Genomic DNA, 24,544 nt, shown 5'->3' on the forward strand with positions numbered 1-24,544 from the left:
GTGTCAGTGGCACTGCACATGCTCAGTGTGCTCAGAGCGGCTGTTAGTATTGTGCCATGGCATTATAGGAGATGCACAAAGATTACAGATACTGAAGAAATGAGATGCCCATTGTGTGGGTGGCACTAAAGCCCAACACCATTCAAAGCCCTGTGAATGATAGACAATAGCCACTTTCAGCTACTGATAAAATGTAGGCAAGTCCCAAGTGTCACTCGTCTATTGAAAAACCCCTTGGACCCCGTCAATCTAGCAAAGGCTTATAACACTGGAGAATATTTCTGGATGGGTGTGTACTACTGCCCCCTAGCAGGCGAGGGTTGCTATTTCACCAGCTCTCAAGCAAACACAGGTAACTATTTGTATTCTGTACCTTGGATAGGCTGGAACACAGCAGCAGTCAGTACCTCCAGCCAATCAGAGCCTCCTGCACCCCCTCGGCCCACTGTGACCAGCGAACATAGAAACATGGCTGCTGGGTGAAGGCAGCTAGAGATGTGCCTGGCTGGTGGGAAGGGAGGATAAACAATGTACAACAGTGCCTGTATATGACATAGGGAAATAGCCAGTGGCCACCAGGTGGTTACTAACCGTTACTTGAATGTGTTTGTTAAACTACACCTCCCTGATCCTGTAGAAAACCTCTCCTCCCCAGCCTACTCCTTATGGACTAAACAAGTATGGGAATATCAGACAGCAATGCTTTGTTTCACAACACAAAAATAGCAGTTCATTTAAAATATATCATTTATTGCATATTATTGTAGGTGCAGGAAGGCCCCCAAAACATCGGTTAATGTTACGGCTACAGGTGTTATCAGACTCCCCAACTGCATTAAAGAGCATTTATCACCCATATTGTTACAGGCTGATAGAGCCCACACTCTAATTGGGGGAAACAATAGTTTTTTCGTGAAAAAAATAGCTTGGCTACCCTCACCGGGAGGGATCTTGTTGGGGCTGTTTTTTTCAAGAAGAACTACTATTTCCCACAACTGGAGTGAGGGCAACACTTGAGTCCGCACCCCTGCAGGGGAAACAATATGGGGGTGATAGGTGCCCTATAAAATGAAGCCCACCCTCTGGGCCATGGCAAGCAAAGGGGAACTGGTCAGTGACTCATTCTGGTTATTGTCCTTAAAGAGACAGTGTACCCTATTCTTATGGTACAGAGCTCCATTGTCAGCCATCCCCTGAGTTTTAGTTAGCTTCCTGGTATGGATATTAATAAATACTCTTGCTTTTTTTTGGCTTTGAAGGCTATGGAGGCACATGAACTTGCAACACTGCATCGAACAACACCGCCCTTTGATTAACACTGCGCTCAGACTGCAGGGTGCCCCATTTTCATGGCTGCAGTATAATATAATATATATATATCCCGGTGTTGCCTCGGCCTTGGCTCAGCTTCTTGAACCCAAAATAAGATGTCAGTAGTCCACTTTGAATAAATATTTCCTTGGTTATTCGGCAGCGCCCCGGGGGGGGGCAGAGACTGCTGCTGGAGATTACAGCATTCGCTCATAGAAGAGCAGGTAGGCCTGGGAGCTCAGCACTCTGGAAAGGGACACTGCCTGAACATGGCTGTCACTAATATGGTACCAGCTGCCCTGCCCGGGTTCACTTCCTGAGACTGCACAGAGAGAGAGAGAGAGAGAGCGAGCGATATTGATTACAAGTGACAGTTAAGTGACAAAGAAAGTTATCAGCCAATTGAAGAGTAGATTTTTTTACCTTCTGGAATGACTCCTTTGAGTACCATCTCACAGAGCTGCTGGTTGGGTCTGCGCAGTTTGACGAACGCTGTGTAATGGCCGGACCTCATGCTGCCGCTGTGCTCAATAACGCCATACAGGGAGTACAGTAGCCGCGACTCTCCAGCAGGGATGTTCTGCAGGCGGAAATAGTACATATTTATACATTTTTGCCAAAACTTTGATGATGGACATGTACTGACCAATTGGGAGCCTTGCCTTTCTGCCCCAACAATGGAACTCGTGATGAATGTTTATACACAGGGCAGTACTTCCCTACAGAGAATTGCCCCCTGGCAGTGAAGAGGTGCCATGGGAGTCCCACAAGATGTGCTAGAGGGGCAATACATACCTTACATTTTGAGGTACAGAATGGAGCCAAGTCTAACACCTCAGGAAACTTTATATGCCTGTTAATCTTCCGTAGGTTAAATCCATTCTGGGGGGTAGACATCAAAAAGATCATGATTTTAAAGTGATATATAATGGTTACTTGGCTTGCACAGCAGCATTACGGTTATGCTTTATGGCTCCGTCCAGTGGTCACAGACCCTACATAAAACTACACCACTGCAGAGCCACAATCAGTGAATACAGGGACCTACCTGCTGGAATCTCTTCAAATGGAGAGTGAGGATGGGAGAAGGGTCCGACACCAACATCTGCTTCTTGGCATTGGTGTAAACAAACGTCTTTTCCCCTAAAATTGTTTTTTTATAAATAAAAAGTAAATGAATAAAAAATAAGACAAGAATATTATCCTAATCCAGCTGTTCCCAAACTGTGGGGCTGTCCCCCCTTGGGGAGCTTGGAGCTCTCAAACTGAAGCAGTCTGTCTCCATACTTCTCAATGGGAATTTCTATACTTAGGGCATATGCCTGAGGGATCTAGATCTGTGCTGTCCATGCAGCAGCCAATTACCTGACCTATCTCATGATTTCAGGTCTAGATCTAGATACTTGATACTCTTATAAAAGGGGAACTCCACCCAAACATTTTAAAACTTCAGCTTTTTGAAAAGTAAACATAATTTCCAGCAACTTTGCAGTATACATTAGTTTAAAAATATGCAGTCTTTTCGTGATATTTAATGTAATAATATGGTTTGGATCAGTTCCCTAAGCCCCGCCCCCTGTTCCCCTGCTGATCTGGCTGGCTACTTTGTCACTCAAATAAAATGTAACAGTAGTCGACTGCCATCAGCCTGCATCCTCCCAATCCCACAATCCCCTGCACATGTGATGTCAATAAGGAAAGGATGCAATGCATTGTGGGTTATGTAGTTCCTGCATGCTGTCTGTCAGCTGTGGAGAAGTTGTTATAGTTTGTAACATCAGTGTTTTAGTCCCTCCTCCCCTGCCGGGATTTCAAACGATGCTGAAAGAGGCAAACTGTTTTGCAGCTGGATTTCAGCATATAAAAATGTATTTATTTATTAATACCTTTCGAAGGAACAGATTATAGTAGTATAGTGGTATATTAGGAGTCCTGTGTTTTTGTGTTGTGTGGTTCGAAAGCCGGAATACAACACAATTCTGAAGTAAGGGAAGCAGCAGCTGGTGGGTACGGGGGCTGTGCTGCTGTACAATTGGATCACAGAGGCCCACGTCTCTTACCTTTATTGCTGTTATTCAGCCTGCTGGCCTGTTTCCTGGTGCAGACGTTGCAGAGCAGTTTGTTGTTCCCAGTGAGGGTCTCTTTGTGAGTGAACTGATAGAGGCAACTGAGCACAGAGTACCCATCCAGCGGCAGATCCTTCCTTTCGGAGAGGGTACTGAATGCCGTTTTGGGGTCTTCATTTATCACCTCGTAGATCTGCGTGTGGGGCTGCTGTTGGTCAGGTAATATCTCTATCTCTACCTGGGTGGGTTCTATGTCGGAGCTGAGCTTGAGTCTGTTTAAAGAGTTGGTTAGTTCATTATCCATACTGGCAGCGGAACAATCCAACAAACCATTGGCAGCCTCTGTATCATCCACACACACCGTATCAGCATTTCCATTGTCCACAGCAGCCGTGGCTTCCATGCTGTCTACCCCACTGCCCTCAGTCCTCTCAAGTGTTTTATTCACATCAGTGTTGTTGTTATTGTTGTTTTCCATATTTCGCACAAGTTCCATAGCATTCATTTCCACACTTTCCGTATTATGCCCAGAAGTATCAAGGTCCGTATCCTCTGTGACTCTTTCCATGGCACTTTCAATAGTCTCACTGCCATTTTCCAGAGCAGACAAATCAGATTTCATGGTGTTTAAGCCATCAGCAATGGGCACCTCATCGTCTGGCCTGGTGTTGGCCTCTGACTCGGTATTGTTTGGAGCAATCTCCTCCTCGTCCTCGGAACATTCTTGCTTGGCCACATCAGTGAGCAGCACTGTCTTTCCTTGCATTTTCAGCTGCCTGCGCTGATTCTGTTGGAGTTGAGAAAGATTAAAGCAATGAATGGAGATGGTGTGTATACAAGCCTGTGTGGTGCTGTGCAGGGTATTGCTGCATACAATCAAGTTTCAGGTATGTGCTGGGCCACCATACCTTAATTTTTTTTAAAAAATCTTCCCTACATATGTAAATATAAAGGGCAGAATATTTTACTTTTTCTTTCTTGCCCAAGCTAACACCTAAGCAGCCACTAGCAGGACAGCCCTAGGCTTCACCACTTCACCACTCCCCATACCTCTACAATACTACCCACTCCTACTACAATAAGACAATAGACATGGCCCATAGCCCATTAAGATGGACATACTCAGACTGATACCATCTATACTTAGTCATTTGCAGCTGACTTAATGGTATAAAATCCCAAAACCCCAGCCTTGTGACACAGGAGAAAAAAATAGGATTGAAAACCTTGATTTCTGTGATCTGTGAGTAGTTACCCATTTGCCATTATTAGCATTCCCTAACCTCTCTTCCAATACATATTATGTTACCTCTATTCTGTCACCCAATGCACAGACCAGTGTTAGGAGCAGGACATGCAGGGCTGGACTGGCAATCTGTGGGTTTTGGCAAATGCCGGAGGGGCTGCTGTAAGATGCCATAGACAGTCATTATTTATTGGGCCTGTGTGGGGCTGTTTGGGCCTCTGTGTACTTGCCAGGGTCTATTTTGTATCCCAGGCCAGAGGACATGACAAACCTTGGCTTGCTTTTTAGCCGCCTTCTTTGCTTTCTTCTGTAGGTGCTTGCTTGCCCCAGGTGATGCTTCGTCCCTCTCTTTGATGTAGCCGTCATCATTTTCTTCCTCCTCTTTCCTCTCTGGAGCCGGTGCTGATGACTTCTGACTATTTTTCTTTACAATCTGAAAAAAAAAAAACAAAAACATATTTTTGTACTTTGTTAAAATATTACCAGAACTTTTATATTCCCCCAAGTCCCCACAGAGGATTTTGAAGTTGCAACTTCTCTCTGAAAAAAGTCGCAAATAGGAGTCTCCAGTTTGCTAGAATGATAAAACTGCCCATGTATTTTGGGCTGCAGTTGTGGCACCACATGAGCAGCTTGGGGCTTAGGATTCTGGGAGGTGTAGCTTTGGTTCTGTATCAACCAGCACACAGCCTGTGTGACACAGAAAAGCCAGAGACGGCCAATGCTGGCCAAGGCTGGTAAGCCGAAATAAACAAATGCTGCAGACTACAAATCACGATTTAAAATTAAACATAACAAGGCAATCATTGTACTCTCCATATTACAAATTAAAACTGAGCTGTGTGCCCTAGGCCTTACCACATCATCCAATACCGGCAGAGAGAGGTCAAGGAATGGTTCATGGACCAGCGACACCTAAAGAGAGAGAAATAACTGATTCCATTAAAGAGTAATACTGATTTCCCATAAAACTGCTGTTCTACTGCTACACAGGAGTAACCATAACCACAGCCATCAGTTGGGAATGGGTAAGAGTCATGTCAGGGGGTCAGTGACAGGAAGGAACCCAGGTTAAAGACTTGCAGCAAAAGTGGAAGGGGGATAGCCCAATAAAATAAATAGTATGGGGTCCCAGTATGTCCAATGGCAGCCCTAACTATAACATATAGTCATATTGGGGGAAAGATTTGCTCGTTTGGCGACCTCACAAAGCGAGCAAATCTTAACCTGCATCTCCAGCCAGACTGACTTACCGTGTGGCATTCTTCGCACATGATTGTGCTCGTTAGCTCTCCCCCAAACAAATGATCCACAAAGTTTGGAATCGTTCTGCGCTTTTCACTATCTGGTAAAGATGGATGGAATTTTACTAATGGTGCAAATTTAAGTATAACAAACGAACAGGCATGGCAAAATCAGCTTGGAGAAAAAAAAAAAAAAGTTATGTTTAGGAGTACAGTTAACCAATCCAATAACTTTAAAATTCTGAGATCTAGTGATGACGGCAGGCCTTGCACTACTAGCTCTGCTCCTCCTTGTGGCACACAGAAGTGTTATTGGGTAATAACTAGCAGCAGGAAAGTGGTCCCCATGCTGCATCTGGTGCAATACATGTACATCTAGGCAACACTGGATTCCCTGCACTCTCAGGAAACAAAATATCTCTTTCTTTTCGCAAATGGAAACATACACTCACCTTTCACTATCTTTTTAATTTCTTCTTCATCTAAAGTGTTCTGTAGTGACTTGGACATTGCCAGAGATACTCTCTACAAAAGGAAAAAAAGAGTAGATAAGAGATGCTGAAACCTCCGCCCTCCAGTTGTTAAAGGGGAGGCTCACCTTTATCTTAACTTTTAGTATGTTATAGAAATGTTTTTGCTTATCAGCTTTTCAATTGGTCTTGTTTTTTTAACATTTGTTATGTTTTTTTCATTATTTGCCTCCTCTGCCTCTTTCCAGATTTCAAAATGTGGGTCACTGACCCCAGCAGAAAAAAAAATATTGCTCTATGAGGCTACAATTTTATTGTTAGGGTTACTTATCTTTCTTTTCAGGCACTCTTCTATTTATATTCCAGTCTCTCATTAAAATCAATGCCTGGTTGCTAGGGAAATTTGGACCCTAGCAACCAGATAGCTGTTGAAATTCCAAACTGGAGAGCTACTACATAAAAAGCTAAATAGTTCAATAACCGCAAATAATAACAAATGAAGACCAATTACAAATAGCCTCAGAATATCACTCTCTGTGGTCATACTAAAAGCTAATTTAAAGATGAATAACCCCTTTAAAAATGTATTTATTTATTTATATTAAAACCCCAAGCAAAAACACCAATAGCAAAGGTCAATAGATGCTACCCTTTACCTCAAGGTGCTTTTCTGAAAAGGGCCAAACTGAGAAGTACAGGACACATGGTTGCAGGGGGAAGCCCAGAAATGAATAACATTTTGAGACGTTGTTTGTTTCAGGGCTGTTTTGCACCTAAACACATAACGTATTTGCACACTAACACCATTGCAGGTGCAGTGAGCATTGCTGTTCATGTATGTCCTGCAGAGCACTTGCATGCAATTTTACAAATACAGACATTAGTAAGTACTATATTGGTAATCATGCAACGGTTGCAGCAAGATCATGCCTGTGATTACACTGGATGCATAATAGGTAAAACTGTGGAATCTGGAGGCTTGGACTGGCAATCAGTGGATTCTGGCCAATCCCAGAAGGACTGATGTTCGATGCTATAGACAGTCACTATTTGCGGGCCTGTGGGGGCTGTTAGTACAAATACACACAGGCCCAATTTTAAATCTCAGTCTGGGCCTGGAATCTGCAGTGTGTTTTTTTCCCACCTAAGATATTGGTTTACATATGAGCTCTAAAATGTGAGTCTCAAGCTTACCTGGATTTCCTCTCCTCTCATCCCATCCAACAAGTAGCGAAGCAATTCCTGGCTGTCTTGTTGCTGGTAGCCTTTAAACCGTATTGCTCTGGGAGAAAACAAAATACTGCTATCTTAAAAGCTCATGAGCAAAAAAAAAAACACTAACTCAATATATAAACAAGGCAGGCAAAGCAGATTACTGGCTACCCAGCTGATAATAATAATAATATATACTCCTCTCTGCCAGACAGAAATACCAACTGTAAGGGAACACTATATTATCAGAGGGCAAGAGATTCCTCGAACCACTCTTTTTATTAGCATTAATCAAGAGGGGGCATCACAGTTATGCACCTGAAGTCACTGGGTTTAAGGAACAAGACCAGCTAGAACATGAAAGTGATGGTGGGCAGGAGATGTTGAATAAGGATAGTAGGGCAGGACAGGTTCTGAGGTCTTGTGCTTGGTAGTCGGACATAAACGGTGCACATTTCTATTGCTTAGTCCCATTCTGTGCTGCAAAGATCACCCTTCCCATTGCAATGGAGGCTCCCTCATTTAGCATTATTTCTAGCACATACTCACTTTTTACAGACCTGAGAAAAGACCTCCTTTGGGGTGACAACTCCTTTTTTTGTCTCCTGCATTTCAGTCAGGAATTGCCACATTGCCAAGGTCAGGGGTCCTGGCTGCTGCTCTAGATGTACCTCTACATTGGTCTGAAACGGAATCACAGATATTAAGGCGACAGAGAAGGAAATATTCTGGGAGTTAAACGTTTACAGGAGAATCTGCTTGACTGCAGTGATTGCACATAGGGAGAAAGGGCTTACAGGAGATGATGAATCCGGCAGTGGAACAGTCACTGGTTTCTTTAATGTTTTTGCCTCATTTAGAAGTTCCCTTACAGCAGGTGTCTGGGATAGGTTCTGCACGAAAAAAATTAGGACATCTTATAGTTGTAATGACTGAATGCTAGCTCAAAGGAAATATCTGAAGACATTATGCCATCTGGATACTGATAGTAAATGATCTTGGATAACTAAAAATTGCTTATTGTTTATGTACAAGTTTGAGGTTGAGTAAATCGGTGACTCTGCAAGAGGAATATTACAATTAGGTCAGGCCTAGGGACCCTGCCAGAAGCACAGTAGCAGAGGGAGAGCCAATCACAGCCCTGCAGTCACACAGACAGGCTTCAGTTCCCTATCAGGGCAGCCTAGTTGCTGATTGGTTCCTATCTAACGGTGCAGTGTACTGAGTGCCACCAGCTCCCCTGCACAGCCTGGGAAAGGGGGCAGCAGAAAGTGAAATAGAGGGGTGGAAAAACTGTCAATAAATCAGCTCAAAACACTACTTTTTAAGCACATTCCTTCTACATTTAGGAGTATAATGCATTGGCACATTCTTGTTTTTCCACTCATTATATCCCTTTTAAAAACCTGATAGGAATGTGGATAAGCATGGGGTAATTGGGGGGTCGGAAAAGCTGAATTCTGAAATTATTAGTGTCCCACCTCCTGATGGACTGGGGAGTCATTGCCCCAGTGGTTCTGTGTCTCCCTGAGACATTAGAGAAATGTTTAGCCACGGGTTCTGTCATTGTAATGCATTACAGAAGATGTGGCGCAAAGCCAAGTCTAAAATACTGATGTGACATTCCCCATTAGAAATAGGCCGGACCTGACAATCCAGCACCAGAATAATCCCAGACCTATAAAAGATACATGCTGCTGCTAATTAGTAATGTGTGCAATATTTTTATATGCACTGGTTCTGTCTCCATGCAACAACACAGAATGTAGGAGAGTGCGCAAGTAAAACCATCTTCCTCACCTGCATCACCGCATTGAAAAAACACGTGTTCCCCAAGTTACTGAGGCCCTTGACAGTAGGCTCAGTACTGTTATTCTGGGTACTACTGGCTTTGTCCCATTTGGCTTGCCCCTTGGGCTTCTCCTCCTGATCCTCAATCTTGACTTCATTCTCAGCCACGATTTCAGCTTTAACTTCTTCATCCAAGGCAGCTGAAAAGAAAATACAGTAAAAGTTCAAGTAACAAATGGCAAGGTTCTCTTCCTTTGGATGCACTGCCATAATATAGTGCTTCTACTATAGGAGTCATTGTAGGCTTGGAGCAATAGGCAAGTGTATGCAATCAGTTTGGGCTTTCTATTTATTTTATGCTGCCCTCTAAAGCAGAGAAAAACTCTTCTGTGGGCCACAATCATGCAAGGGGCAGCCCAAATTTGGGGCAGATACTTATGTGCCGCCTAAGATATTTGTTGCACTACAGCTGGGTTTTCACTTACCTGAATCTGTACTTTTGCTTTTTGCCTTGGCTTTTCTTTGCAAATAATCCACCAGCTGGCCTAACCGACTAGAGCGGTTATAGGGGACCTCGTTGTCGCATAAGTAGCACCTACAGGGAAGCGAGAAACACAAAGCCAAGCACATTTATTTCATGTCTCATTCATAAAATGTACTCCTATTTGCGACACATTAATAAGCAGCATGATATGACTATGTCTTCAGCTCCAAATTTCATCTATGAAAAGGTAATGTTTAAAAGGATATTTTGGGGATCTCATTAAAGTCAATTGATCCTAGTTATGCAGCGATAATGGAATACTACATTTCTCATGTGAGTTGTAGTACAGTGCATCAAACAGTCTCTGTTGGCTTAAGCAGAAGGTGTCTAACTTTGGACCCTGGAGCCAGCACGTATCATTCATCCTACTAGTACACACTACACTATGATTCAGAATTAAACACACCTCCAGCAGAAGGGAAATGATAGTAAAACAAGCATAAACTTACCATGCACTCCACATATCCACGCTAAGAACCAGGCAGTGTGGTTCTGACCTGGGGGTGTTGTAATGGTTCAGTGCATGCTGTGACGCAGAATTTCTGCCGCAGCCCTTGAAAAAAGATGCAGTCAGTTTATAGGTTATTAAACGGATTCGGTCATGATTTTAACGGGGTAATTTTTATTTCTAAATTACACTGTTTACATAGCAAATAATTCCCTCTGCCATTTAAAATGTTATTCTTGAACCAACAAATGTATTTTAGCTGTAATATTGGTGTGTAGGCGCCATCTCAGTGCATTGTGCCTGAGTCTGAGCTTTCAGAAGGAGCCGGCGCTACACATTAGAACTGCTTTCAGCTAACCTATTGTTTCTCCTACTCCTATGTAACTGGAGGAGTCCTAAGCCGGACTTGGATTTCTAACTATTGAGTGCTATTCTGATACCTACTGGGAGCTGCTATCTTGCTCCCTTCCCATTGTTCTGCTGATTGGCTTCTGGGAAAGGGGGGGGATATCATTCCAACTTGCAGCGCAGCAGTAAAGTGTGACTGAAGTTTATCACAGCACAGGTCACATGGCTGTGGCACCCTGGGACATGAAAAATATGGCTAGGCCCATGTGAAATTTCAACATTAAATATAAAAAAAATCTGTGTTTATGAAAAACAGATTACAATGCAGGATTCTGCTGGAGAAACTCTTTTAACTGATGGGTTTTAAAAATAAACATGTTTTCCCATGACAGCATTGCTCTAAGATTTCATTCAAAGGAATTTAGGTGCAGCCTAGGCAGGGCTTGGCTGAACAAGTTAAAGTCACTGGATACTATACATGCATTTCTATTTAATTGGGAATTGATGCAGATCATAGGAATCTACTGGCATGCCTATTCAATCTCTGCCTTTACAACAATTGTGCTGCATACTATCATACAAACAGTATCAGCATGTAAGCTCTTCTGTAATAGATTGGAAACTCTTTTGGGCAGGGCCCTCTTTACCTCTTGTAACGGTTATTGGGTGCTTTGAATGTAATTCTCTATGTCCTATGTATAAACCCATTTATCGTACAGTCCTGTGGCATACGTTGGCACTTTAGAAATGTTTAATAATAATAATCAATAATAAAAAATAATGTTTTACTCAGGTCTAATACAAAGTTTGTACTAAATGGCAAATGAATAAGAGGCCTGTGAAGGACTAAGACTGTACAATACGGCACCCTTAAAGGGAACTGGCAGCCAGACTCATAGCAATAGTTATTTTATATAAATGTCTTACCCGATGGCCACATTTTAAACACAGCCAGACAGAAGGGTCTTCAACCAACTCATCATCTGAGTTATTCTTCTCCTTGTTGTCTGCCTGGCATTCTTGGCACACTGTCCATTCCACATTCACCAGTGCCTTTTTCACACTCCCTTCATCCAGTGCCTTGCGGAGGTGCTTGCACACTGGCTCTGCAATGGGACAGGCAAACGGACATTACAAGTCAAAATGCTGTCAAAGTTGTGCAGAGCCAAAAGATCAGGAAGCATCCTCTTCCCATGTGATGCTTTTATGTTCTGGAGCGTGACTGAATACAACAGGCCACACCATGACTGCTCCATGTCCTCTGACCACCACAGCTTTACTCTGGCTTTATTACTTTAGTACACAGGGAGACGTCACAGTGCAGGGGTTAGATTTGACCATCCTGAACTCCTTTTTGGGAGGGTTAAATTCTAACCCCTGCAGCATGTAACTGCTGAGGCACTGGCACAAGGGAACATTAAACCCACTACAGAACTTGGTTATGTTAAACTGACTCTCTTAAGGGGAAAGTACTATGTTGCTTTAAAGGACAAGGAAAGAATACATTTCCAGGGGATACCCATCCCCCATGATTCTAGTTGCTTTCTTAAGACCCCAGGCCAAAAAGCTGGTGCCCAGGTTACTTTTCCTCTCAGCACCACACCACCATATTGTTCCAGGACCAAAGCATCCTGTATATCTCCTTGGGCGAGTATGTGAGCAATACAGAAATTCTTCACCTAGTTCTACACAAGCGCAGAAGATGCTGGGGTACCCCGAAAAAAAAAATTTGAGTAACACAAGGCTAAATGCCATAGGATCATTTTGCATATTTACCCGTTTGCCCTATATATGATTAATTAAGCTAAATGGGCACAGTAACATAGTAAATTAGGTTGAAAAAAGACGTATGTCCATCACGTTCAACCCTAATGCCTATATATAACCTGCCCAACTACTAGTTGATCCAGAGGAAGGCAAAAACCCCATCTGAAGCCTCCCTAATTTGCCCCAGAGGGGAAAAAATTCCTTCCTGGCTCCAAGATGGCAATCGGACCAGTCCCTGGGGCAACTTGTACTGAGAGCTATCTCCCCTACCCCTGTATTCCCTCACTTGTACTGAGAGCTATCTCCCCTACCCCTGTATTCCCTCACTTGTACTAAGAGCTATCTCCCCTACCCCTGTATTCCCTCACTTGTACTAAGAGCTATCTCCCATAACCCTGTATTCCCTCACTTGTACTGAGAGCTATCTCCCCTACCCCTGTATTCCCTCACTTGTACTGAGAGCTATCTCCCCTACCCCTGTATCCCCTCACTTGTACTGAGAGCTATCTCCCCTACCCCTGTATTCCCTCACTTGTACTGAGAGCTATCTCCCCTACCCCTGTATTCCCTCACTTGTACTGAGAGCTATCTCCCCTACCCCTGTATCCCCTCACTTGTACTGAGAGCTATCTCCCCTACCCCTGTATTCCCTCACTTGTACTGAGAGCTATCTCCCCTACCCCTGTATTCCCTCACTTGTACTGAGAGCTATCCCCCCTACCCCTGTATTCCCTCACTTGTACTGAGAGCTATCCCCCCTACCCCTGTATTCCCTCACTTGTACTGAGAGCTATCCCCCCTACCCCTGTATTCCCTCACTTGTACTGAGAGCTATCCCCCCTACCCCTGTATTCCCTCACTTGTACTGAGAGCTATCCCCCCTACCCCTGTATTCCCTCACTTGTACTGAGAGCTATCTCCCCTACCCCTGTATTCCCTCACTTGTACTGAGAGCTATCCCCCCTACCCCTGTATTCCCTCACTTGTACTGAGAGCTATCTCCCCTACCCCTGTATTCCCTCACTTGTACTGAGAGCTATCTCCCCTACCCCTGTATTCCCTCACTTGTACTGAGAGCTATCTCCCCTACCCCTGTATTCCCTCACTTGTACTGAGAGCTATCTCCCCTACCCCTGTATTCCCTCACTTGTACTGAGAGCTATCTCCCCTACCCCTGTATTCCCTCACTTGTACTGAGAGCTATCTCCCCTACCCCTGTATTCCCTCACTTGTACTAAGAGCTATCTCCCCTACCCCTGTATTCCCTCACTTGTACTAAGAGCTATCTCCCATACCCCTGTATTCCCTCACTTGTACTGAGAGCTATCTCCCCTACCCCTGTATTCCCTCACTTGTACTAAGAGCTATCTCCCCTACCCCTGTATTCCCTCACTTGTACTAAGAGCTATCTCCCATACCCCTGTATTCCCTCACTTGTACTGAGAGCTATCTCCCATAACCCTGTATTCCCTCACTGGTACTGAGAGCTATCCCCCCTACCCCTGTATTCCCTCACTTGTACTGAGAGCTATCTCCCATACCCCTGTATTCCCTCACTTGTACTGAGAGCTATCTCCCATAACCCTGTATTCCCTCACTGGTACTGAGAGCTATCCCCCATAACCCTGTATTCCCTCACTTGTACTGAGAGCTATCTCCCCTACCCCTGTATTCCCTCACTTGTACTGAGAGCTATCTCCCCTGCCCCTGTATTCCCTCACTTGTACTGAGAGCTATCCCCCCTACCCCTGTATTCCCTCACTTGTACTGAGAGCTATCCCCCCTACCCCTGTATTCCCTCACTTGTACTGAGAGCTATCTCCCCTACCCCTGTATTCCCTCACTTGTACTGAGAGCTATCCCCCCTACCCCTGTATTCCCTCACTTGTACTGAGAGCTGTCTCCCCTACCCCTGTATTCCCTCACTTGTACTGAGAGCTATCCCCCATAACCCTGTATTCCCTCACTTGTACTGAGAGCTATCCCCCATACCCCTGTATTCCCTCACTTGTACTGAGAGCTATCTCCCCTACCCCTGTATTCCCTCACTTGTACTAAGAGCTATCTCCCCTACCCCTGTATTCCCTCACTTGTACTAAGAGCTATCTCCCCTACCCCTGTATTCCCTCACTTGTACTAAGAGCTATCTCCCCTACCCCTGTATTCCCTCACTTGTACTAAGAGCTATCTCCCCTACCCCTGTATTCCCTCACTTGTACTGAGAGCTATCTCCCATAACCCTGTATTCCCTCACTTGTACTGAGAGCTATCCCCCCTACCCCTGTATTCCCTCACTGGTACTGAGAGCTATATCCCATACCCCTGTATTCCCTCACTAGTACTAAGAGCTATCTCCCCTACCCCTGTATTCCCTCACTTGCTAAGAATCCATCCAGCCCCTTCTTAAAGCTATATAATGTATCAGCCAGTACCACTGAGTCAGGGAGGGAATTCCACAACAGTAAGAATCCATACCTGCATCGAGAGAGTCCTGGGCAGGGAGGTTCTTCCCTCGCTTCTTTACCATGGCGGTGCCTCAGGCTTTATCCTGGAACAGAGTATATCAGTGTCAGTCACAGAGTTTAGTGCTACACCCATTCCCATTCCTATTGCCCAGTTTCTCTGCTGACATTCATGAAAGTGAAAGCAAAAAGGAACATAAAGTCACTGGAATAAGCAGAATATCCAGGGCCACTAATTACAGAATCCGGGAATCTGAAGTAGCCATAATGTACAATAACTATATAAAGAATAAATAGAATTGCGTCTCCCCTTACGGCACTGCTGGACTGTGGTGCTTAAAACCAGTTCATAGGGAAAGTGCAGCCACGGAGCAGGTTTCCAGCTGTAGGAGGGATGCTGGGAGTTGCAGTACAACAGCTGGAGAGCCGGTAATAAGAGTGACACAAACTAATAACGCTCAGGGCAATACAAGAGCCCAGCCACTAGGCGTTACAGGGGATGCTGGGACTTGTAGTACAGCTAGAAAGCCGCTAACAGCAGGAGTGTGCGCAGCAACAAAACCACCCTCAGCACCGGCTTTCTACCCACGTGTTACTCCCGCAGGCGACTAACTACTTCCGCCCCACGTTACCGGCTCCCGTTGCTTCCGGTCTCCCACACACAACTCACACACGTCCAGCGGCCACAGCCAGCCACACTACGTAAGTGGCGAATCAGAGGGAGGCATCTGCTATCTCCCGACACGCCCCCTCCGTGTGACTATGAATGGGAGAATCGACCCTCCTTCGACGTGGTACGGTATAATGCGCAGCGGCCATGTTTGTTTTGGGCAACGTCACCACTTCGGGGGAAAGTTGTTTTAAATTCGGAGCTGCACATTTGCAATAGTTACACAGGGTGCATAGTTGCTTTGCTGAACTGGTGGCATTGTACTCCTACGGGAAATAAATAGGCACCGTTGCCATTATCAAAGATGGAAACTACAGTGTGTTACAGTTGAGGACGGCTGTCCAATTACTTCAATAAACCTTTGCGCTTCCTGGAGTGCTGTCACTTGTGTGTGGGAGTGCAGCAGGCTCTGAATGAAGGTAAGAACCAGGGCAGCTCCTTCTGAGCAGGCTGCAGAATTGCATGGGAGGATGGGTTGCCTTTTGATGGCTGTATTTGTGCATTTTTAACCTAAAGCTCTTCCCCTGGAATTCTATTGAATTATCTTTGGGTTTAGCTAGCAAGATAGGGGGAATGGTGTGTGTACATTAGAACTGTATTGCTAATGTACAGTGTAGGGAAAATGCTCCAAGTCCCCTGTCCCCACTGGTGGTCTGCCCCAGAATTGTATTGTGTGACTATTGCTACCTATTTGCGCTATTTAACACAGGGGGAGGGGTGTTAGGGTGAATACACACTGGGCTACTAGTAGCAGCTACTTATAATGGCTACTAAACTCCAGAAAATCCCCTGCCATACTCAATTCTCAATACTGAGAAATGCTTCTGCTAAAACACACGTAGAGACAATTATCAGTAAATGATCAGCATTGTGTTTTTTAGTAGCCACAACAAGTAGCTGCTACTTAAAGGCAGTGACACACACGTTGCTGCGATCTCCCGCAGTCGCCCCGAAGTTTCCTCTGAAGACAACTTCGGGCGACTGCGGGAGATCACAGCAACGCGTATGTCATCCCACTGGCAATTTACATTCTAGCCGGTGGGGTGGCATTGTGGGGAGATTAGCATGTACCCCTGCCCTAAGGGTGAAGACACACAAAGTTACTAATAGCAGCTACTTTTTCACGGCTACTGAACATCAGAAAATCCCCTGCCATAGACAATACTGAGAATTGCCTCTGCTAAAACACGTGAAGAGACAATTATCAGTAAATGATCAGCATTGTCTGTTTTAGTAGCCACATTAAGTAGCTGCTACTAGTAGCCCTGTGTGTCTTCACCTTAAGGGCAGTGACACACACGTTGCTGCGATCTCCCGCAGTCGCCCCAAACTTTCCTCTGAAGACAACTTCGGGCGACTGCGGGAGATCACAGCGATGCGTATGCCATCCCACTGGCAATATACATTCTAGCCGGTGGGGTGGCATTGTGGGGAGATTAGTCGCCCGCGACTAATCTCCCCATGTACCCCTGCCCTAAGGGTGAAGACACACAAAGTTACTAATAGCAGCTACTTTTACACGGCTACTGAACATCAGAAAATCCCCTGCCATAGACAATACTGAGAATTGCCTCTGCTAAAACACATGAAGAGACAATTATCAGTAAATGATCAGCATTGTCTGTTTTAGTAGCCACATTAAGTAGCTGCTACTAGTAGCTCTGTGTGTCTTCACCCTAAGGGCTCTGGCACACAGGCAGATTAGCCGCCCGCAACAAATCTCCCTGTTCACAGGCGACTAATCTCCCCAAATTGCCATCCCACCGGCGAAAATGTAAGGTGGGATGGCACACACGATTTCGGCAAATTGCCAAAAATGCCTCGCGATGCAACTTCACCGATTTGCTGAAATCGCCTCCGCAGCAAGTGCCATCCCACTGCCGACTTACATTTTCACCGGTGGGATGGTAGTTCGGGGAGATTAGTCGCCCGTGACAAGGGAGATTTGTCGCGGGCGACTAATCTCCCCGTGTGCCAGAGCCCTAAAAGGGTCTTATTTGCACACCACTTACTGCCCATCAAACCCTGATTTCTACAAGTCGATGTTATCCATGGATAAAGGAAGAGGGCACGCAATTATTTTTTGCCTATCCCCCAACAGCATTTATTGAAAAGCAGAAAATGAAGTTGCAGGTTTTGAGAAGCTCTTGAAAAGCTAGTGCCCCTGTTTACACATACATTTACATACTAACAATTTTGCATGGAATATCTTTGGTATCTGGGTTCATATTGATCAGTAGTTTTCATACTGGGCTGGTTCTTTAACAGCTCCACGTGACTCATTTTTCTTTAGCAGCCGTCTGAGCACAATGAGCCTGGAGGAGATTGAGGCCCAGCTGTCGGAACTGGATCTGCTCTCTAGTATGTTCCCCACGGAGGACGAGTTTGTCGTAACGGATCAGGTGGCGCTGGCTGAGCTGAGGGATTACGCAGAAAAAAGAGCCTCAAGTGCACCGTCCTCCAAGATACAATTCACAGTGAATGTAAAAGTGGAGGAGAGTGATAAAGTCAAGGTAATGGCATTAATATTTTACTGCAGTAGGTGTTATTCTTTTTTCTGCACTACTGGTTCTGGAGCTTGTGCCACAATGTTTCTAGACTCAGACCCAGAGAACAGAAATAGATAAACAACTGCTAGAGGTGGAGATTCTTCTTGGTCTCAGTTTTGTTTAGATGCTGAGCTGTATGTTACAGGAGGTTGAAACACATTGTGGATTTTTGGATTCAGCTGAGCTCCAGTTCATAGTATGCTGGGAGTTCTAGAAAGCACTGTATGAATACAAGAGTGGAATTAGCTGTTCCAATGGCTTTTACCATGTACAGCATTGCAGAGTGTAGTGGGCACTCAGTGTGTCACATGGATACACATAGATGCTTCTAATTGCGCAGCATTACTCAGTGGAACTGTGGAAAATGTGATCTAAGCAGTATAACGTCTTAGGGTAATAACACACAGAGCTACTTGTATCCAGCTACTTTTCGTGGCTAGAAAATAGACAATACTGATAACTGTCTACGTGTGTTTTAGCAGAGGCGATACTCTGTATTACCTATGGCAGGGTATATTCTGGCATTTTGTAGCCGCGACATGTAGCTGGCTGCAAGTAGCTCTGTATGTCATAGTCCTTAACGCTTCTGTGACTTTGGATCGAGGCAATTAATGCAGTAGGGTCCAGCTCAGCTTCCTGTTTGTGATTAGTGCCATATGGTACTGGTGCCCCTGCAAAGACTGTATATGATATTTCCATAAATATTCTGTATGGGGATAGGGGTCTGTAATGGAGATGCAAACCTGCTAGAAGTCATTTCTAGGGGTTTCTGGCCTCCTCCCATTACACCATTGCCCAAGGTATAAATCTAGGTGACAGGTCAGCTGCTACAGACATTAATGGTCTCCTAATTCTGTAACATTTACACTGGGGAGAGGAAGAACCAATCCCCAACCCTCCATAAATGCTGATACTGGCCCCCTGTGCTCATGGACCACTGGCAAGCGCCCTTTTGTCACATACTAAAACAGCCCTATTGCAGTCATGTTCCTCCTTGTTTATATGAAGTTACCAATCTAGTTGGGTGGGAGTTGGAAAGAATTTTAATGAGACCCTGCAGCCTGTTGTTTTATATTATGCTTTTACTGTTGGATTTGTTACCCTCAAACTTATTGTTTTCTGTTGTTCTGTTAGCAGGAGCTGGGCTTGCACTGTTCCTATCCATTGCAGTACCCAACGGTCCCTCCGGAAATCCTAGTCAGGTAACGTGGGCATGGGGTAGTGGCAATAGCATGCACCATAAAAGGCTAACTGGGTAGTAAAGGCAAAAACACATTCTTAATAGCAGCAATCAATATAAATGCACAAGGCATTATTCAATTGATGCTGTAAGTGCTGATATATAGAATCATGTATTAATTCATGCCTCTCCTGTATAGGCAAAGGGATACGTGTGTATGTTACTGTGCCTGACTGCCTGTTCTGCCTAGACAGCTTCTGAAAATGAACAACCTTAAAGGAATAGTTCTCCTTAATGAAAAGGGTCCCCTCCAGGCCCACCTCTAATGTTTAGTCCCACAGCTGCACTGTACCTAAGCTGTGAACACTGAGTAGCACAGTGTTTGGCATAATGGCCGTTTGGGCCTTGGTTTCTAATATGCATGTTCTGTATTGGGAACATGTACATTGGAAGTGATGCAGGGACATTTCTTAACCCCTCCCCGTTACCCTGAGGTGGCTTTCATGATAATGTTCCCCTCACTCTTTCCAGCGCCGGAGTGGGTCCATGTGTAACCGCATTGCTGGTGTAGATTGCTCAATTGCACTTTCTGCACTAGAACATTTCTGGTCTAATAACCAGAAATTTCGCTCTTAAAGTTACCAGCAGCAGCATTTTGGGTCACTAATGCCCGAGGCAGATTTTGCACCTTGCCTCATAGCAGGAGCATTCCTGATGTGATAGGGCCAGACATGGAGGCTGCCAGCCTCACTTCGCTACTTTGCGTTCACAGCTTAGGTACGGGATAAGGGGGCAACATTAGATGCAGTTCAGGAAGGAGGCCGTTTCCAAAGGACACACTTTTATGGATATAGATAACAGACAATTATCAATTGGTCTTCATTTTTTTTATTTTTCTGTGGTTTATGAATTATTTAGCTTTTTGTTCAGAAGCTCTCTAGTTTGGAATTTTACGAATATATTGTATCGTGTTATAGACACGAAGAGGACAAAACTGGCACACCTCTTTCCATTAAAATATAACTTTTACTTATTGCTAGTTAAAATTGTTAAGTTAAAATAGATAGAAAAGGAAGTAAGGAAAAGTATTAAAAATGTTGTGAATCACACCTTGAAACCGTTTCAATTCTAGCTCTTATCCTCCTGGATATTATTACTTTACAAAATGTCTTTGTCTATTGCGAATGGTTTCATTTGTATCAATGCTGTCTGCGTGTTACAATTTCCACAAGGAATTACAATCCTTCCATTCAGGTATATATTGGCGGTATTTATACAGAAAGGTTGGAAAGAAGCACACCATTCATTCAATAAACTTTAATTAACCCTTCGTGTGTTGTATAATTTATTAATTGGTTAACCCCCGTTTTTCGAGGGATCAGGTGAGTATTGCACTGTATTTATTTTTATTTATTTAATCGTTGGATTACTGTGCAAATTATCAGGTAAGTATTGATTGTTATACTCAGGTAAGTGTCATTCTGGTGCTCTACGCGAGATAGATCCCTTAATTATAAACTTACTTTATTTGTTTCTAGTGCCTCACCGAGTATTAGGTCACGGTTTATTGGTATTCTGTTTCCAGGATCCTTCCTCATATGTGGCTAATCCTGGTGCAACTTAAGAACATGTGCATCTTTATAGTAATTGTCCAACGTCCGATTAATATGAAATTATTACAACGCAAAAGTCACAAGTTCCTTATTCTTATGCTGTAGAGAACCAGTTATAAGATAATGCTTGCTATTAGGCCTAGCAGGGTAATGAACACTAGTTAACCTTTCTGGTGTGCTTTTAACCGCGAATTAGTAGTGGTCCCTATGATTTATATCTCTGTCAAAATTGAGCGGGCTCATCCACCCATTGCAATTTTCTTGCAGAAAGGCAGCGTCACTGATTGCAATAGCAATGTTGACCCGCTCATTAACACTTGCTTGTTCTGTCACCACTATTCATGAAAGTGCACAATGGGGGTCACGTTTATATTTACTGCCTCGGTATACTTATAATCACTGTTGGCTTATTACTCCACACACCTTCATCATATATACACGGAAACGCCCAAGATTCACTTGCAAGTATGCGATATACTACCCATAGGAATCGCGTTCACGATTACTGCCTCGGTTCTACTTAACCGCTCGATACAACCCTAGGCGTGCATCGACTCCACTTGTTAAATAATCGGTATACGGTACGCTAATGCTAGTAATTTCCTTATGCGGCATATAAGTTACATTCGGCTTTGATGATTCGCCATATTGCCCATTAGTGCCAAAAAGACGAACTGCATTGGAATCCCAGCTTATGTACTCCCTATTATTTCGGCGCCTAAATGGTTAAATATAATGGCTGACGATATTTTACGTTGTGATTACTTCTGGTCAGTACAAATCAAGACAGCCTTTCTTCCCCGAAGGGACAGAGTCCTGGTGCCTACACCTCTATTTATTACCTCGGCACCCAGGATTCTACACAGTAATTAAACCGTTCAGTATTTATAATTCGGTTCCGTTTCTGAACTGGTGTCCTGGTGCCTATAATTATATTCGTTGCCTCGGCAACCAGAATTTACCGCACCAATTGCTCAATTGCACTTTCTGCACTAGAACATTTCTGGTCTAATAACCAGAAATTTCGCTCTTAAAGTTACCAGCAGCAGCATTTTGGGTCACTAATGCCCGAGGCAGATTTTGCACCTTGCCTCATAGCAGGAGCATTCCTGATGTGATAGGGCCAGACATGGAGGCTGCCAGCCTCACTTCGCTACTTTGCGTTCACAGCTTAGGTACGGGATAAGGGGGCAACATTAGATGCAGTTCAGGAAGGAGGCCGTTTCCAAAGGACACACTTTTATGGATATAGATAACAGACAATTATCAATTGGTCTTCATTTTTTTTATTTTTCTGTGGTTTATGAATTATTTAGCTTTTTGTTCAGAAGCTAGTTTGGAATTTTAGCAGCTATCTAGTTGATAGGACAAAATGTACCCAATCAACCAGTTAAAGGTTTGAGTAGAAGATAAACAGGAGACGGGCTGAATAGCAAGATAAGCAATAAAGGGTAATTTAGCTTCTGGAATAAAACATCAATAACAAATATAGTACATTATCTTTATTGAATTACAGGTCCCCTTCCCTGGTCAGATCACAGCAGGCCCAGCTTAACTTGGACCTCAGCAACTATTTGAAGAGTAACTGCAGCGGAGATGTGTGCATACTGAGTGCCACCGAGTGGGTCAGAGACAATGCTTTTAATTACCTAAAGGACACAGCACCTTTGTCCGAGCCACAGACGGACCCGGGGTCCCCCGATAATGCCACATTCACTAGACTGTGGATTTACAGTCATCACATATATAACAAAGTAAAGAGAAAACATATTCTGGAGTGGTCAAAAGAGATGGAACTTTCTGGATTTTCTATGCCTGGAAAACCTGGCATTGTCTGTGTAGAAGGACGGAGATATCTCTGTGAAGAGTTCTGGAACAGGTGAGCCCTTTCCTGCATGCTGCTAATATCAAGCTGATCACTATGCACAGGGCTGCAATCCGTAATCCTGAGGCCCCATACTACTATTGGCCCTAACGATTAACCCATCACTCACCTGTACCCTTAACGGTGGAGCTGAGTGGGAGGGCAGGTACCCCTCACTTCCAATTGGCACATGTCTGTACTGTGCCAATCAGGGGGCAGGTTGTAGTTAGTTGTAAATAGGGTGCATATAATACATTTTTTTTTTTTCGCTCCCTTTTACAGGTTAAGAAAACTGACATGGAGGCGGATCATGATACGACACAGAGAAGACATCCCCTTGCCCGGCGCCCCATGTGACATCAGCAAAGAAATCCAGAAAATGAGGAAATTTCCACCCCTGGAAGAGAAGGCATTTGATGTGCACGGAGCTCGTGGGAATCACATGGACTTGGGGCAACTCTATCAGTTCCTTAACGAATATGGGTGCGCCGACATCTTCCCTATGTACTTTGGGATTGAAGGACGATAATATAGAACTTGTTCAACCTTGTGCCTTCCTCTGCATTTTATGGTTACTAAATCAAATAAGCCGAGTGCCTTATAAAGATTTTGAAGGTAAAATTCACAGTTATACATGCAGAGGTTTCAGGAAATAGAACTTTAAGATGAGACTGTGATCACATGAAGAATGTTTTTATTTTGCTTTTATTTTTTAAACATGGCCGGACTGGCAATCGGGAAATTCTGGCAAAGGGTCTGGGGTCCTTGAAATGCAAGAGCCTATTTTCTATTTTGAATTTCAGTCCAGACCTGGTGACAGCCCACCTGCCTCCCACTGACCTATAGACCACCTGCATGGTCAAGACTGCAGGGCTTTTCCTTGCCACTTTGTAGGTATCCCATGGGTAGCCGCTGTTTAAGTGCATATCCTGAATCATGTTTACACATGGACTGGTATTTGCTAAACTAAGAACCACAATTTGTATGACACAGTGTAAATATAATAATGTAAGTATATTTGTAATTTAATGGAAAATCACCAGAGTTATATGTTGGACTGCTGGAGATTAACTGTCATTTTGACATTAATTAAATAAGGGATGATAATAGAAATAGTGTTTGTTATAATGGTGCCTATAGTAGCAGTGGGGGGATAATAGCCTCTGGGAAGGGACTGGGGCTGTGGGATAGCAGGTATAGTAGGGAGAGATGGTGCCTATAGTAGCAGTGGGGGGATAATAGCCTCTAGGAAGGGACTGGGGCTGTGGGATAGCAGGTATAGTAGGGAGAGATGGTGCCTATAGTAGCAGTGGGGGGATAATAGTCTCTGGGAAGGGACTGGGGCTGTGGGATAGCAGGTATAGTAGGGAGAGATGGTGCCTATTGTAGCAGTGGGGGGATAATAGCCTCTGGGAAGGGACTGGGGCTGTGGGATAGCAGGTATAGTAGGGAGAGATGGTGCCTATAGTAGCAGTGGGATAATAGCCTCTGGGAAGGGACTGGGGCTGTGGGATAGCAGGTATAGTAGGGAGAGATGGTGCCTATAGTATACATACATACATATGGCAGAGCTGAATCAGTAAATAAGCCTATGAGGAGCATAACAGAACATTCCTGATTTATTTTAGAGCAGAGCAATTTATTTTATATATTACACTTTATCAGCAATTTGCTGCCATTGAATTCAAAAGCTTTCCCGCTACCTTGGGGTGGGGCACGGTGCAATAGGCCACATCATTTCTGATAACAGAACCTGCCA

The 24,544-nt window shown here is 44.2% G+C and overlaps 2 protein-coding genes across 10 annotated transcripts; one reads left to right on the plus strand and one right to left on the minus strand.

The window, feature by feature from the left end:
* Positions 1-729: 729 nt before the first annotated feature.
* Positions 730-15,719, minus strand: usp16 (ubiquitin specific peptidase 16). Of its 4 annotated transcripts, none has more exons than XM_012956697.3 (18): positions 15,580-15,719; positions 14,923-14,995; positions 11,608-11,786; positions 10,334-10,437; positions 9,826-9,935; positions 9,350-9,540; positions 8,347-8,442; positions 8,099-8,232; positions 7,532-7,619; positions 6,320-6,392; positions 5,877-5,968; positions 5,482-5,538; positions 4,895-5,056; positions 3,372-4,164; positions 2,360-2,454; positions 2,107-2,193; positions 1,735-1,891; positions 730-1,633 (listed from the first exon to the last, which is right to left on the minus strand). In XM_012956697.3, the coding sequence occupies exons 2-18, from the start codon at positions 14,972-14,974 to the stop codon at positions 1,509-1,511; spliced, it is 2,595 nt and encodes an 864-aa protein (XP_012812151.2). In that variant the 5' UTR covers positions 14,975-14,995; positions 15,580-15,719; the 3' UTR covers positions 730-1,508.
* Positions 15,625-23,897, plus strand: rwdd2b (RWD domain containing 2B). 6 transcript variants are annotated; one of them, XM_031896124.1, is made up of 5 exons: positions 15,625-15,703; positions 17,876-18,092; positions 19,263-19,330; positions 22,438-22,800; positions 23,068-23,816. In XM_031896124.1, exons 1-5 carry the CDS (start codon positions 15,672-15,674, stop codon positions 23,312-23,314), a joined length of 927 nt encoding a protein of 308 aa, XP_031751984.1. In that variant the 5' UTR covers positions 15,625-15,671; the 3' UTR covers positions 23,315-23,816. The 6 variants fall into 6 exon arrangements, with proteins under 6 accessions (XP_031751984.1, XP_031751985.1, XP_012812738.1 ...); XM_031896125.1 differs by having other exon boundaries at positions 19,266-19,330; XM_012957284.3 differs by lacking the exon at positions 15,625-15,703 and adding an exon at positions 15,711-15,998 and having other exon boundaries at positions 17,873-18,092; positions 19,266-19,330; positions 23,068-23,897.
* The last annotated feature ends 647 nt before the right edge of the window (positions 23,898-24,544 follow it).

This window comes from Xenopus tropicalis, chromosome 2 (assembly GCF_000004195.4).
Source record: "Xenopus tropicalis strain Nigerian chromosome 2, UCB_Xtro_10.0, whole genome shotgun sequence".
In the NCBI taxonomy this organism is placed as follows: Eukaryota; Metazoa; Chordata; class Amphibia; order Anura; family Pipidae; genus Xenopus; species Xenopus tropicalis.